The 17,876-nt window shown below is 33.0% G+C and overlaps 1 protein-coding gene across 8 annotated transcripts in view; it reads right to left on the reverse strand.

Annotated features, from left to right (window-relative positions):
- Positions 1-927: 927 nt before the first annotated feature.
- The window catches only part of LOC141554703 (ankyrin repeat and SOCS box protein 3-like), a 437,022-nt gene continuing 420,073 nt past the window's right edge, over positions 928-17,876 (reverse strand). For all 8 annotated transcript variants that reach the window (XM_074286926.1, XM_074286925.1, XM_074286928.1 and 5 more), the window contains 2 exons: positions 8,101-8,234; positions 928-2,859 (listed from right to left, as the gene is read on the reverse strand). In XM_074286926.1, the coding sequence (XP_074143027.1) occupies positions 2,654-2,859; positions 8,101-8,234 (340 nt within the window). In that variant the 3' untranslated portion in view covers positions 928-2,653. The remainder of the gene's footprint in view (positions 2,860-8,100; positions 8,235-17,876) is intronic.

Consider the following 17,876-nt stretch of genomic DNA (forward strand, 5'->3'; position numbering starts at 1 on the left):
CAGAAACAATTTTAGCCTTACCTAGCCACTGCCATTATCTTCTACCATTTTCCCTAAGCTTCAGGCCCTAATCTTCAAATGTCTGCTCAGGATTTTTCCCCAAATATAGATTCCCATAAAATTATATTTAAAAAAGAAATACTAGAAAACCAAAATATGTTGAATTTCTAATTAGACTCCCTTCCCAATTTTCTTTGTACTCACCATGATTTCTGTGAAGAAGGAAATATATAAGACTATAGTTTCTTTTGAGGCTGACTGAATGTGCTCATCTACTACTTAGGTCCAACTAAGTTCAGTTTTTAAAAACAATAAAAATATATTAAATACCTGAACAAGAAAGGATATTTTTATTCAAGTGAGTAAAATGTTATGTCATTTATCTATTCCAAAGGTTAAGTGGATAAATAAATAAATGAAAAAATAATTTGTTAAAGGCTTACTACTATCTGTCAAGCACTGTGCTAAGTGACATGGGTACAAATAAAAAAAGCAAGATACTTCTTGATCTTAAGGGCTTTACAATCTAAAAGAAAAAGACAATAGATATTATGGATTTGGTGGCCAGGGAGGGAATTTTTTTTGAAAGGGATAAGGAATGGAGTTATATTGAAACTGACTGACACATTCTTTCCGGAATTACACTACTGATTTAATTACTGATCTTAGAGCTAGAGGTAGAAAGAGGACACAGGGCAGGGCAGCAGGGCAGCATGGCAGGGAAATTGGCCAGAGTATAGTGATGGGTCTAGATACTAGATATAGGGAATTCTCACCCCATCAGGAGTGCAGAGCCCCAGAATGGAAACTAGAATGCTGAGTGAGAGGTCTAATGCTTTATGGAAGGAAGTATAAAAGAACCATACAGAGTTATTTAGGCAAGATCTTCCAATATGTTGATATTCAACCATTAAGAGCCAAATTTGATTAATCATAGAAAGATTTGTTTATTATACATCTGAATAATAAGAACCAAAGACAGATTTAGCCACAGCAAAAAAAAAAAAAAAATTCCACTTATATAGTTGCCTCTATCCTGATCATTTAGTAAAAATAGAAATATTCAAGAATATAGAAAGAAGATTTGAAAAATTATTATCACTGTCACACAATGAAGATGGTCTGATCCAGCTTTAGGAACTATTTTTAAAAATTCAATTGCTTGCTACAATTTTCACTTTCCTCACCACAAATCAGATTTTTCTTACATGTCCACAAATGAAACCAATGATCAGATGTCTCTTTTAGTTCCAACTTCCCTCCAAGCAGTTGTGTTAGCAAATACTTTTAAATATGAAGTTTTGGCTATTTCTTTGGGCCATAAAAAAAAGTACTGTATTATTTGCTCAAGCCTCCACATTATCTCAGCTGAACAAAAGTCAAGCCCCAGCAAAGATGGATGTTGCTGACTTACACCTATCTGTCTTGTTCTAAGTCATCTCAATGAAGAAGGACTTGACTTATTTCTGGTAAATGAGAACAGAATTCACTAAAGAACATCTATAATTTCTTTGCTGGAAAGTCTAGGGTCAAAATACTTCTGTCAAAGTACAAATATTCTATATTGACTAACTGCAAGTCACCTAACCCACAGAACCACTATTTAGTGACCACTGACTAGTGATCAGCTTCTTACCTAGTACATCCAGAAAATGACTTTTTATGTGACTCACTAACCTAGAATGGTTTTTATATGTACTGTGTGTGTTCATTTTTAGTAATCTGATCATCTTATTAGTATACCTACATGTTAAAGGAATTGCCATTTAGTTACCAAGGTTCAAAACAGAAATCTTTGATACAGGACCAGAATTAAGCTTGAATTCTAAATCATAAATCGCAGAATATCAGAATTAGAAGGAACTTTATATGTCATGAATACTGAAGTGAGAAATTCCAGGAGAGACACTATTTTTTTAAAAATAGTGGAAAATGATTCCTCGGTATTTTGATTACTATTCAGAATCAAATTAAAGGCTTGTGTCAATACAGACCTGATTATCTTTTCAACTGAGTATGCTTGCATCCAAATCTGTCTCTGCCCTTTTAAACTTAAAAACTGAACTATTTGACAAAAAGAGACATAAAAAGAAGAAAGAAACTGGGGAAATGAACAAATTTCCATAATTTTGAAAAGAATTCTTCCCTGAGGTTACATATGAAAAATCAATTGTTCATAAAGTCAATAGGTTAAGAAATGAGAAAAGGATACAACAAGAACAAAGAACTCATTCCTTTATCAACATTATGGCAAACCTATACAAAATACTCAACATCTCCTGTGAATAGCTCCACTGAGGCTACAAACATTCCACTAAATGTTTCCAGTTCTGGGCAAATTCAGAATAGTTGATGAAAACATACTTTTTGAATCACTAGTGTTAAGCAGCATAGTCCAGATCCAAAATTCACTAACAGGATGAAAAAGTTGAGAATTTCAATAAAGAGGGAGGAAACAGTTCAACAAAATGAAATCATAGCAAATACTAAGGTTTATAATATAAACCAGCAATGTAGCAAAACAGTGCTTCACAATAGGTGGTTTCTTAAGGAAAAGCCCCAGACGTCAGCTCAAGTCTCCTGGCTTTAAAGTCCAATCACAGGAAGCAAATTCATAACTCTCCTCTTGATCTTCAAAGTAATAAATGAACCATTAACTGGTTTCAATGGTCTCTCCATTCTGAGTAAGTATTAGTTCTGGAACATCATTCATTCTCAAGACTTCGGCATAGAGTAGATAATGATGTAGGCTAGTGGGAAGTGGTAACTGATGGATAAAATTATCAGATCGTAGACGTTCAGGTTTTAGAATGGATCGAATTTTCAAACGGCAGAGGTGAGTCAGACAAGGAATAGAACCTGTAGAAATAAGCAAAATCAAGATGAGAAAAAAAATTAAAATTAAAGAATGCAATACCATTACACTAATTAAGAACTCAAATTCTAAATTTAGGCATACCAATGCAAATTAAAGAAATGATTTTACTAACTCTAATAATGGACAAAGCAAACAACAACCTCCAAAAAATGCCTCATCTTTTTTTTATCTACAGCAAATGGCAACCTGGCAAACTAAGCACATAAAAATGAACCACTTTCCTAATAATACCCTCTTAATTTTAAGCACAATAGTTTAAACTGCTTTTAATGGGTGTGTGTGTGATAATTTCAATCAAAATTAAGAGTCCTCAATGACTTCAATAGAAATGATTTCTTTTAATGGTGGCAACTGAATTCCTAATATAAAGATGAAAAAGTATTTACCAAGAAAGTTAATGTCTATAAACACTACTAAAAATGAAAAACAATCATACTTTCATGTGAATCAAGAATATAGCCTGTTAATCCATTAAGTTTTACATAAATCCCTATAAAATACAGTAAAGATTAACAGATAAAGAAAAGGAAGAGCTTGACATTGCCAGTCATTTTGAGCTACACATTTAAAAGTCAACTGCACTTGAATTTATGTATGACAAATATCTAAGACAAAAGATCTAAATAACAAGATAACAAAATAACTAAATAACAAGATAATAATTTTCTTACATTAATACTCTTGAATTGGAAAATAATTCAGAAAAAACTGGAATCTGAGAAAGATCTGCTACATCATACATTCAATGATTGTAACAAAAAAATATAGGATCAAGATAATGTTTGTGGAAATATTCATAGCAGCTCTCTTTGTGCTAGCAAATAACTGGAAATCAATGGGATGCTCGTCAATTGGGGAATGGCTGAATAAACTATGGTATAGGAATGTAAAGGAGTACTATTATTCTATAAGAAATGATGAACAGATTGATTTCAGAAAAACCTCAAAAGATTTAAGTGAACTAATACTGAATGAAGTGAACACCCACAGCATACAAAGTATATACAGTAATAGCAACATTGTGTAGAAGATCAACTTTGATAGATTTTGTCCTTCTCAGTAATACAATGATCTAAGATAATTCCAAAAGATTCCATGATGGAAAAAGTTAACAACAGCAGCCAGAGAAAGAACTATGGAGTTTGAATGCAGATGAAAACACATTGTTTTCACTTTTTTTCCTTTTCTTTCTCATGGTTTTTCTTTTTTGTTCTGATTCTTTCCCAACATGACTAATGGGAAATATATTTAATATGATTGTACATATATAACCTTACATCAGATCACTACTTGCCATTTTATGGGGAGGGGAAGAGGGGAAAAAAAGAAATCAAAATCTTATAAAAGTAAATGTTGAAAAATAAAAAAATAAAAAAACAACAATAATAAAATATGTAAATCAAAAAATGAAGAGGTGTAGCCCTTGGAGCCTGGGATATCTTGTGAGGTTTGGGGGATCAAAATTTGCATTCCTTTGGGCAAAGCACATACATACATGCCTCATGGAATGTCTTAAGATTTGAGTGCTACATTTCTTTTTAAATATATTATATTTAAATTTTAAGCTTATATTTAAGTTTAAAATTATATTTTTATTTTTAAAAGACAATAAATGCCTGTGAGAAAAAGTTCTTTTGAATCCTCAGTCAAAACAAAATCTTTTTAAAAATAAAATGATTAGAACCCTGCCAAGCTCTACCAAGTGCCTAATTAAATAAGAAAGAATTAATGGACTTATTCCATTTCAATGATAAGGCACTCATGTACCATTTTTTGCCTTCATCAGGAAATACTTGCCATAAGTTAAGGTCACAAGAGTAAACTTTTCCATTTCTTTCCTAATTTATACATTGCATTTCTTCCATTTGACATCTGTCCTTTCTTTTGACCCCGTTACCAAAACCATTGTCCCTCATTTACCTGTACTGAATAAATTTTTTTCTTAATATTATCTGATATTATCAGATGAAATAGTCAATGTTAAGAATAAGTACAAGTCAGAACTACAATATTATGAACTACTGTACTTGAAAACTATCTTTCTTTACTGGATATCTAGCCACTCCATTTAATCTGATAGTAATAATTTTATTTATGGTGCAACTTAAGATTTTTTTAAAAAGAAATCTCTTTACAAATGAGGTAAACATTAGAAATATTATTATTTTTAATTTTAAAAGGATGAAACTAAGGGACAGAGAAGAAAAGGTCCTTGTCAGGAGACAGCTAATGTCAGGCTCTCTCTCTACTACACTATGTTGATTTTTAATATAAATGAAAAGAGATTACTAAAAAAAAGTTAAATTCTCCAGCCATTCTGGAGAGTAATTTGGAATTCTGCCCAAAAAGTTGTCAAACTGTGCATACCCTTTGACCCAGCAATGCTGTTATTGGGATTATATCCCAAAGAAATACTAAAGAGCAGAAAGGGACCTGTATGTGCCAAAATGTTTGTGGCAGCTCTTTTTGTTGTAGCTAGAAACTGGAAGTTGAATGGATGTCCATCAGTTGGAGAATGGTTGGGTAAATTGTGGTATATGAAGGTTATGGAATATTATTGCTCTGTAAGAAATGACCAGCAGGAGGAATACAGAGAGGCTTGGAGAGACTTAAATCAACTGTTGCTGAGTGAAATGAGCAGAACCAGAAGATCACTATACACTTCAACAACAATACTGTATGAGGATGTATTCTGATGGAGGTGGAAATCTTCAACATAAAGAAGATCCAACTCACTTGCAGTTGATCAATGATGGACAGAAATAACTATACCCAGAGAAGGAACACTGGGAAGCGAATGTAAATTGTTAGCACTACTGTCTATCTACCCAGGTTACTTATACCTTCGGAAGCTAATAATTAATGTGCAACAAGAAAATGGTATTTACACACATATATTGTATCTAGGTTATATTATAACACATGTAAAATGTATGGGATTACCTGCCATCGGGGGGAGGGAGTGGAGGGAGGGAGGGGATAATTTGGAAAAATGAATAAAAAATAAAAAAAAAAGTTAAATTCTGAGAGATGGAAAAAGCAGTAGAGTTTCCACAAAGACATAAGGAAACACTTATTTCCTTACTCTTGAGAGAAAGGAAAAAGAACTATTAGGAAAAATATTGTATACATTTTTAAAAATATAAATCTATATTTGATAATTTTATTTAATTTTATCAGTAAGTGAAGTGAGAAATGTATGTTATGTAAAGACAAAATACTTCACATACCAAAAAAAAGAAGAAAGAAAACAGCAACAAAAAATTAAAGGGACACAACTTCTACCATGTCCCTTGCTTAAACTTCAGAGCTGAAACTGAATAGCTTCAAGATCTTTTGAGACATTATATCTTAGATTAATTTTTCTTACACTAAGGTTTTTCCTATTGAATCCTCTTTAGATTCTTCAACTAGCTTCAACAAATGGGTCAAATCGAGAGCAAAATAAGTTTTGCTAATTTGTTTTGTAAAATACCAACTAACAGACAAAATCTAAATTAGTTCCAACCCACCTCCAGAAGAAATATTTAGGACATCCTGTTGTACTAGCAAACCAACATAGACTTAATGCAGTATAATAATTTTATACAAATCATTGTGATTATATAAACTTTGCTCCTCTTTTTGGGGAGGGGGAGCAAGGATATGACACAGATACACATATTCCCTACTGATATTTTTGTTTTACATTACCACAGTATCCCATGTATCCTTTCCTCTACCCTTTTCAGAAAATCATCCTATACTACATACAAATAGTATTTTTTTAGAAAGGAAAAAAATAAGCCATCACAATTAATCAATACACTGGAAAAAAGAGAAAATATATGTGATTTGTAACTATATGTGATGTGTAACACCTCACATCTCCGCAAAGGGATGAATTGAGGATGTATTTTCATATTTCTTCATTCCAAGTCTGATTTCATCATTTTAACTTTTGATTTTTTTTCAGAGGAATCACTGTATTTTCGTTTTACATTGTTGTAGTTACTGTGTATACTGTTTTCTTGACTCAGTTTATTTTAGTCTACATCAGTTCATATTGAACTTTCCATGATTCTTTGTATTCATCACATCCATCATACAGCATAGTAATGCTTCATTACATTCAAGTAGCAAGTTTTTTAATCATTCTCTAATTGATAGGCATCTACTTTTTTAGCTCTAACAAAAAGTGCAATTATATTAGAGCCAAAGTCCTATCAATGGCTTCCTTAAGTTATAAACCCAATAATGGAGCCTCTGGTTCAAAAGATCACTTTGCATAATTCTAAAATATATATACCATCTCTTAGCCCTACCAACAATGGATTACTCTATTTTTCTATAATCTTATCAACACTGACTGTTGTCATTTTTGCCAATTTGCATGATGTTTTATGCTCACTATTTAAGACTTGTTTCCTATTACTTCTGGAACCAAATACAAGGAGTCCTAAAAATTTTAGTGTACTTTTAAATTTTAATATCTATATATAAGGGTGTTACCCCAAATAATCCAGTACAGTTTCAAATTTTAGTCGTTTAGAGCTTCACTAAGACTTTGCACTCTATATAAATTGCTATTTGCTATAGCATCTTTCTACCTTTCTAGTTTTTCCACTGTGGTCTAGCTAGAACACAAGTCCTCAAGGTTGGGGCCTAATTCACTTTTGTCATTGTATCCTAGGTGCTTTATTATACTTATAGTGTCTAACATATAGGAAATAGTTAATAAATGTCTGTTGATGGATTGATAGTAACTCACATTAATTTAACACTTTACAATTATAAAGCATTTTACATATATGTCATCATTTTATTTTACAGAATAAATAAAACTCTCTCCATTCTCAAGTTAGAACATTAAAGTTAAATGCATTGTTCACTAAATCACCACTTAAATTAATTTGCTAACAGACATTTTTAAGGATATATTTTAATTAGAGTAAACTACCAAAAATAGGACATTACTAAATAGAAGTATCAGTTCTGACGTATCAGAATTGATCACCTGCTTTACTTCAAAGGTTAGTTATTTTAACTTGGAAAAGCTAACTCTGATTTTAGCTTAAGGCAAACTATGTTTTTTCCCAGGTGAAAAAAAATTTTCTATCCGATATATTTTTTGTTTTTTTAGTCTTCATACAACAACAGCTTGCAGAGATGTTTCCAACTTAAAATCATGGCCTAGAGAGCAGGGCCTAGAAAAAAGGGAATATAAAAACCAAATGGCTTACCAAAATGATTCAATGGGACCCAAGAAGAGCTTTCTGCATGAGCAGAGAGGATCTTCTCAATAGCAAGAGGAAGCCGCTTCCAGTTAGTGAACTCCAGGCTAAAGTTGAGGATGTCATCTCTGACTGAGTGAATCCTAAATAACAAGAAATTAGCACAGTCACTGACTTAAAACTATCAGACGTATGTTTTGGAAGCATTCTGTAAGTTTTCCATCAGTGACATACCTTGGAAACTCCTTTATATCCAAAAATAGTAACAATCTCCAAACTTCCATATTTCTTTGAAGGGAACTTCCAGCTTTTGTTACTCAGATTTACAACTTCAGAATGATCTTAATTTGTTACTCTCCCACACATTCCACAAATCTAATAACATGCCAAATTTTATAATTTCTAACTCCACAATATCTCACATTTATCCCCTATTCCACATTCTCGCAGCCACCAACCTAGTTCAAACTTTCATTACCTCTCATTTGAACTATTGCAATAGTCTCTTACTCAGTGTCCCTACCTCTCAAATCTTTGCTTTCTCCAATTGATCCACTTTCTGACTGTACATTCAACTTCCATCCCAATCCCAGAAAGGAGAGAACCCAGAACTATTTATTGACTCTGGCTCCCTTCCCTCTCCTGTAAAACTACAAACTCTGTTGGTTTGCCATTATCTCCTCTTTTTGCCATTTAAAGGCTTTTACAATCTGGTTCCAGCCTTCTTTTCAAGCATTTTCCTATTCCCCCCTTCATACACTCTGACCCAACTAAACTGGTTTTCCTGATCTTGCTCACATGCATTCATCGCATTTCTTGTTTCACTGTTCTTCAAAGCCCAACTCAAGTGCTACTTTCTACTAGAGGTCCTTCTGGATTCCCCCTGCAGTCAATGCCTCTTCTATCAAACATTGCCTTGTTTTTACTTTGTAAATAGTTTGTATTTATTTATGCATCTGTATGTATGCACAGTTCCCTCCACCCCCCAAAAAAATATAATTTCCTTCATAGGAAGGACCATTTCTTTGTTGTCTTTATGCCTGGTACATATTGATTGATCATGAAATCAGCCCAAATCAGCTCTGAGGAACAAATGGAAATAAAGGAGAGTATCTTCCAAATGAATGGATTTTCCAATTAATAATTCCACCATAAAATAAAATAAACTATCTTGAATCCAAGGATTACTTTGTTATACAGTAGCCCAACAGCCTCAGTAATTTCTGGTTAAGAGAACACTAAGGAGAAAAGCTAGTTCCGCTTCACATCAGCATGTTCTCCAGCATGCACATGCATGCGCACACACACGCGCACACACACACACACACACACGTATATATTATGGTAAGAAAGTAGCTAACAGGTCAATGAAAAATTGCTGAGTGGAAAGTAATGGTTGGTTATATATAGGAAGGTTATTTGTATAAATTCAGTTTATGCCCTACCAAAACAGTGCTGAATATAAGAAAACTTCTAGTTAAGGTCTTGAATTCCTTAAGTTGCATCTATAGTTTAAATAGAGATACTCAAGAATCCTGAGGGAGGTAACAAGAGGGTGGATCCATCTTACTAAACGGATTATAGTGGTGACTCCCTGTTTACCCAAAAGGTATGAGCTACCATGTTGGAAAACTAAGACTGGGGGAATGGGGAAGGGGTTCTAGGGAGAGAGTCAATCAAGGATCCTCTATTTCTTCTTTCATGGGAATGGAAGGTGAATGTCCAATCAGAAGAGGGAAAGGACCTGTTTCTGCTGAGCCTTCTAGAACCCATGTACTCATTACTTTATTATTATGCTTATGGATAGAAAATGGCTATTCAAAATGGTTCTAAACACAATAAAGTCTTGGGGGGGAGAGGAGAAAGCTCAAATTTAAATAAGATTTCTCACTTTTGACAAAATTAAATTCTTTTTTGCTACCAAAATATTCGAAAAAACATATGAACTAACTTTTCGCGCTTAGGGATTTAAAAAAAAAAAAAAAAAAACTTTGAATAATCTGGATAATTCAATCTTCATTTTGCTTTGAAAACTTACCACAAAAAGCTAAGGCAAATAGAATTAAGGCAATAAAGACAAATTTAAAAATCTAACAAAACTTGTCATTTTAAAGACAATTTATTTCTACAATTTAAAAATAAATTGCCTTAAAATCATTAAGTAAAATATTATTAAATTTATTCCTCATAAATGATAATTCCCCAAAACAAAATATACAGAGAAAAGAACTACAGAACAAAATATACAGAGAAAAGAACTACAGAGAAAATCTAAATAAGAAAGTGTTGCATTTATATCTTGGAAAACATTTCAATTTCCTAAAGCTTTCTGCTATCTCATTTAAATTATATCTGATCAGAAAACACAATGATGAAATATAAATAAAAACAAACAAAACTCCTTGATTGAATCAAAGGTTATTTAGCAGTAGTACTTATTTAGTTTCACATTTTTTCCTTTATGTAGTTCACAGCTGACTGTGATTGAACATTTTTATGCAGTTATCTGAATAACACACAAGAGGGGCAAACTCATTTGCATAACTTTGAATTGCTAGAATATTTATTATTGTTATAATGCCACTAAAAATTTTATTACCACCAAATAACACTGACCATTACATTATACAAAAGGAGTTCTATACTCATAAAAGTGTCAGTCAGTCAACAAAATGCATATTCACTTTCTATTATTCTCCCATTGCATGGGGCAAGGGGAGAAGAATGAGTATTGCACTAAAAATTGCAAAAATTATATCAAGTTTGAAAAAATGTATCAAGTTGTAGCTTATATTTTGGCAGGTAATTATTTTCCCAGTCATATATTTAAAAACTGTATAAAACAAATTATGTAAAGGCAAAAAGAAAATTTATAGGATAAATATTTTTCAATGAATATATTGGGGATTTTTATAGAATGGTCTTGGTTTTAGTTATACTCTGATCTTTGAATGGAAAACTGGTAAAAAAAAATATAGTAAATCATAACAAAAGTATGATCAGGCTTACCCACAATTAAATTATAAACCACAATAAACTAAATTTTCATTGAATATTTAGTATTTTCAATGCTAATGCAAAAATTACAAACAGTATAAAAATTTGCAAAATTCAAGCTGGCACAGTGAGAGAATATGGAAGCTAGAATCAGAAATACCTGAGTTCAAATCCAAGCTCAGATATTCATTAGCTCTGTGACTGGGCAAGTAACAAACTCTCAGTCTGTTTGCCTCATCTGTAAAGTGATGATAATGATAATAACATCTAACTCCCAGGGTTGTTATGAGCATAAAATGAGATAGTATTTGTAATAAACTTTGAAAATCTTAAAGCACTAAATAAATGTTAGCTAGAAGCAACAGCAATAGCATTATAATGCAAAAAAAAGAATAACCAGAATATGCCTTCAAAGGAAAAAGTATTTAGTAAGTGCTCTACAATGGACACAATTAGGATCATATTTTCATTTGTCATTCATTGAGATTTTTAAATTCCCATATTTATAAATAACAATACTCCTTTCTTAGTAACAGACTCTTAGTGAGTCTTTCCAGGTAAGATATGGTGGAAGTCTTTAATTTATGAACAGTGACATTCAAAAGATCATTTTTAAGCCAACCTTTGAAACTCAATTTCACAATGGTTTCATCCCCAGATTAACCTGGAAAAACATACTTCCCTCACAATATACCTCTGTACTTAGATAAAATATTCAAATATCCAAACAGATCAAAAATCTAGTCATTGCAAAGATTCCCTCCATAAATAAAAATTGAAATCTATCCATGCCTGCTCTGCCTTGTCTGTATCCTTTCATGAGTTTGCCAAGGGAATCCATAAAAACCACTAGGAGTCCTCATTTTCCTTGATATCACAAGGAAAGTAGAGTCCATAACCTATTGGATATTCCCTGCTCTCTCCGTAAGAATAGATCATCTTTTTCACTTGATTTCTTTGATGACATTCTTTATTCTACTTCTCCTTTTTGATTCCCTGTTTATAATTTGTTACAGCCTACTCACATTTATTATGTATTTTCACTTGTCCTCTGAGTGTTACTTGAATTTTAATTCCTCAGAGACTGGAGCATTCCATGTCTTATAGACATAAAACAGTGCCATAATAATAAAGGTGTTAATCTCAATAAACATTTATTAAGCACCTGCCAAGTGGCTGGCATTGTGCTAAGTGCTAGAAATACAAAAAGATGCATAAGAAAACCCCTGCTCTCAAGGAGCTCACAATTTACTGGAGAAAAAAACCATGCAAGCAAAAACAAAGAGGAAATAATCAATAGAGGGAAGGCACTAGAATTAAGAGAGGTTGGAAAAGGCTTCTCATAGGAAGTGGAATTTTAGTTGGGACTTTAAAAAAGTCAGGGAAGTTAGACAAGAAGAAGAGGCCATGTTAGCCATGTAAGAGACACAGAAAATTCCCCAAACCAGGAGATAAAGTGTTGTCTTTGAGGAACAAGGAAGATGGCATCACTGAATCGAAGAATATGTGGCAAGGAGTAAAGTGTAAGAAACTTAAAAAGTAGAAAGAGGCTGGGCCATAAAGAGTTTTGAATGCCAAGTAGAAGATTTTATATTTGATGTTGGAAGCAACAGGGAACCAATGGAGTTAACTGATTAGGCAGGTAACATGATCACACCTGCACTTTAAGAAAATTTACTTTGTGACTGAATGGAGGATGGATTGGGGGGAAGGAAGGAAGATATACTTGACACAGGCGAAGACCCCAGCCGTTATTTTGATAGTGCAAGCATGAGGTGGCAAAGGCCAGAATCAGAATAGTGACAGAATTGGAGGAGGGACTTTGGTGACACTGAATATAGAGGGTAAGAGATATTGAGAGGTTGAAGATGACACTAGGTAGTGAGCCCAGGAGACTGGGAGGAAGGTGTTGTCCTTGATAATAAGAAGCTGGAAGGTGAGGAGAGAGAACTGTTTTATTCATGCTGACTTAAGATGATTACTGAGCATCTGTTTGGAGATATCTAAAATGTAGCTGAAAATGTGAGACTGGAAGCCACAGAAATGTTAGGATAATGATGAGCTTTAGATTTGGGGGTACCCAAATGAAATTAGGGTTTCTGGTGGTCAGGGTTGTTAAATAAGATCTAGTGGCGGTGTAAGGATAGGGAGTTCTGAGGATTCCCTTTCTGGCAGTGCAATTCTCTATAAAGGAATTTACAAACCCAAAAACCTAGATTGATAAAAGAGGTTTATCATGGAGATTGGAAGTAAGGTTAAAGTCTAGTTAAGGAAATAGGTGAAGATAGAAAAGGGCACTAGAAACAGTATTCCAGTGAGCAGAAGCTCCTTAGGGTACCAAACATTTAACATGTTTGGAGCCTCTGCAAAGAGAAGGTTTAGTTTGGCTTTTTTATAATAGGGGGCTTTGGCTACAATCTGAAGGGGACTTGTGCATGGAGCCCCAGGTTGGCTCCTCATGAATTTCAGCTAGGGCTAGAATTTAAATTGAATTCAATAGTTTTGGGACTGAGCTCACCCCACCCAGATAACAAAGATGAAACTGTTTGTGCTTGGGGTGGAGTCCCCTCAATGAGGCAGAGTTGAAGGAGGTTTTCTCCTTTAAGGATTTTCAGTTTTGGGGTTCCCTCTTCAATAGATTCGGGAAACGTCATTATAGAGATGACAATTAAATCAATGGGAGCTGAGGACATCATCACCAAATGAAAACTGAGAGAAAAGCAGCTCAAAGAAGACCCCTAGGGGATCCCTAAGTTAATCTGAAGAAGGATTCAGACAAGAAGACTGAGAAGGAGCAATCAGATAAATAGGAGGAGACCCTGAAGCAACTGATGTCCCAGAAACCTATAAAGAAGAACCTATCAAGGGAGAGAGAGGGCAATCAACAATTTCAAAGGCTGCAGACATAAAGGAGGATGAGGACCGAGGAAAGGCCACTGTCCCTGGCAACTAAAAGACCACTGGTAACTTTGGAGAGTGCAGTTTTAGTGGGATAACAAGGTCAGAAGTTAAATTGTAAGGAGCTAAGAGAGGAGAGAAATAGGAAGTACTCAATGTAAACAGCTTTCAGCTTTCTTAGAGAGTTTAATCAAAAAAAAAAAAAAAAAAAAAGATAAGAGGAGTATTGATAATTAATCAAGATGGAAAAAAATTAAGAAAGGAGTTTTTGAGGATGGGAGAGACACGGACATGTTTTTAGAACCACAGTCTGGACAGTAGGCATTCTACACTTATTTGTTTTTTCTTACATAAATATGTAAGTCAAACTTTCCTGATTTACAAATCTCATTTACTAGACTGCAATGTTCCAGAGCTTGGTACAATTGGCAAATTATATACAACCAGATAACATGTAGAGGATCTCACCATTTAAAGGAAATACCTATTCTATTTTAAATCTACAATGCATATCTTAAATGCCAGTAGTGAATACTGTAGGCAAATATGAAGGTCTCCTATATACTTTTCCTGATGTTAATGACCAAAGTCATCAATAAGAGTTTTTCCTATTGTTATAACCTTCAAGGAATCCTGTATTTTTTTTTTTTTTTTTTTGGCTGAGGAAATTAGGGTTAAGTGACTTACCCAGAGTCACATAGCTAGGAAGTGCCAAATGTCTGAGACCAGATTTGAAGTCAGGTCTTCCTGACTTCAGGGCTGATGCTTTATCCACTACACCACCTAACTGCCCCAAAATCTTGTATATTTTCAATTCATACATGGGAAACATTTTTTAAAAGGAGCCTTTAAAGTGGCATTTTGTTTTACTAAATTTACTAAATTTCCTTAATAGTCAATAACCAATAAAACAACACAGTAGAATTATGTATTTTCTATACTTTTCCGTCAACTGTATATGGCTACTGTGGACTATTAGCAAACAAAAGTATGCTAATACTCTCATTAAGGATTCCCTTTATATATGTGTAGATCATTCTTAGTAAAAATTTTGTTATAGATGAATAGGCATATGTTAGCTGATAGTTACCAATGTTACTTCAATAGCTTTTGCAGAGGGAAGGGGGAGATTCAAGTTAAGAGATTTTTTTCTACTTTTTCAAACTTTTTTGTTCAAAATACAATCCTTCAATGAATTCATAAATGTGTTATTTCCAGCACGGTTCTCTTCTGTGTATACTTGGTCTCAATCAGTTGTCTTCTTTTTCCCATCTTTTGTTATTGTCAATGCCATTTCTAGCTTCTTGATAAGTCCAGTCATGACTATGACAGTAGAGTTCAATTACAGTGGCTCTACTATTCTTGATGGGAAGAATAATTTATTTTTAAAATTCATGAAGATAAATGTGCTTGGAATGACAACTTAGTTGAGTTCCTAGACAAGCTTTCTTTAAGCTAATTTTACCATTTACTGCTTTTTCCTTCTGTCTTTCTTTTGAAATGAAAAATTGCTACTCAAGGCAGATTTCAGAAAAGCCTAGAAAGACTTAACTAATTGATGCTGAGCGAAGTGAGTAAAACCAACAATGTATACAGTAGCAAGATTATGTGATGATCCACTATGATGAACTCAGCTCTTTTCAACTATGTGGTGATTCAACGCAACTCCAAGAAATTTAGGATGGAAAATGCCATCCAAATCCCGAGAGATAGCTATGGAGACTGAATGTGAATTGAAGCATGATATTTTCAATCTTTTGTTACTGTTGTTTCTTTCTTTCTTTCTTGTGGTTTTTGCCCTTTTAATTCAATTTTTCTTGCACATGACAAATATGGATATATGTTCAAAAGCACTGTTTATATTTAACCTATATTGGATTGCTTGCCATCTTAGGAAAGGAAGAGATAAAGAAAGGAAGGAGAAAAATTTGTAACACCGAGTTTTTAAAAAATGAATGTTGAAAATTATCTTTACATTTATTTGGAAAAATAAAATACTATTGGAAAAAATTGCTGCTCAAAATGAGTATCTATTGCATCCCATTAGATAATGTAAGCTGCTTGGAATTTGTATTACTTTTTGAATTTATATTACAGTGCCTAGCATTTGGAAAGAACTCACTATATGCTTATCGACTGATCATAAGATTTTAAAGAAGCATATTTTAAACTGATACTGCCCTTTACCTCCATACTTCCCAGTTTGGCTAGAAAGTCAAGAATTTAATGACTTGGCTCTTCATATATTCTTTTAGTCTACTCATTTGAGTAAACTAAATTTAATTTACATTGGTTAAACTTTATAAAATTTAGTAATTCAAGGTGATGTACTTTTATGCACCATTATCATATTTTTCACCAGGAAAAGTGTGTCAGACTGAAGTTGTTTTACTTGAAAATCATGTTTTATTCTCATTGTATCCTTTCTTCAAACTTTGCATAAATTCTATTCATTGTACTAAAGCATGTACTAACTATGCATGAACAGCAGATTTAGGAAAGACTTAAAAATAGTAATGAGTCACTTCCTGTCAAAATATCAGTTTTATTTCTTTAGTAACATCATTAGATGTTTACAATGCCCAGAATCTTTGGAATCTTTTCTGAAAGAAAATATTCATGAAAAATAAGTAGTCAGACTTATATAATAAAATAATAAAATTATATAATATATTATTTATATATAATATATATATACATATAGTTATATATAATTATATAATAATATAATAATAAAATAAGTAGACATTCCTTACTGATAATTGTAATTTCCAACATATTTTTCACATCCTAATTGATTCCCACCTTTTCATTAAATCAAACAATAAGCATGACTACCAAAGTATCTTGCAACCTGAGTTATATGATCTTAAGAACTTCATTAAATGGCTAATATATGCCATGTATCATGTTAAGCACTGGAAATACAAAGGAGAAAATAAAATGGATATCTGACTCTTATTCCTGAAAAAATTCACAAGATAAAGGCCTGTTTAGTGTAAGGAGTCTGGCAACCTATGGCACATATGTTAAGTTGGATTCTGGAGATGACACTTCTATCTAAATCTAAGTAACATATGTGTTAGTTTAATTTAAAGACTTTTATTGAAGTCTTTGTAATTTCTCTATCTATTCAGAGAATCACAAAAGTAAAGAATGTTAAGACTTGGAAAGGAGTTCAGAGGCCAAACCATACCTAAAAGGAATTCATTTCAGTTATAACATCCTTAACAAATAGTCATCCAGTATCTTTTATAAAATCTCCAAAAAGGAAGAACAATCACCCCCTGGGGCAGCTTATTCTTCTTTTAGATAGCTCTAATAGTTTCTCCTAATGTCCAGCCTATTTGCAGTTTCCCTCCACTATCTTCTTCAATTTAATTCCCACCATCCAGACTTTTAAATAACTGAAGACGGCAGTCACATCCTCCATGTTTTCTCTTCTCCTGGTTCAACATCCGCTATTCTTTCAATTGATTCTCATATATTATGTACTCAAGGCCCTTCATCATCCTGATTGTCTTCCTCAAAATGCTCTCCAGTTTATCAAAGTCACTTTCAAGCTTTATTTTCAGAACTGAATACTATATTCCAGATGCAGTCCAACTAGGGCAGAGTATGGCCAAACTATCACTTTCTTATTCCTAGAATCGTAAGACTTTCTTTAATAAAGCCAAATTACATTAACTTTATGGATTGCCACATCAAACTTAAATTGAGTTTGTAATCTACTAAAACCCATGTTTTTGTTTTTGTTTTTAATAAATCACTGTATCACTGTCCTAGTTTCTCTTTTATATCATGATGAAGTATAATTAAAAGATTTTCTGGACTTTTGTAATGAAAAATGGTAGCCAAAAAAAAAATCAAATTTTAGCAATAAATAAAAC

This window comes from Sminthopsis crassicaudata, chromosome 2, assembly GCF_048593235.1.
Source record: "Sminthopsis crassicaudata isolate SCR6 chromosome 2, ASM4859323v1, whole genome shotgun sequence".
NCBI classification, from domain to species: Eukaryota; Metazoa; Chordata; class Mammalia; order Dasyuromorphia; family Dasyuridae; genus Sminthopsis; species Sminthopsis crassicaudata.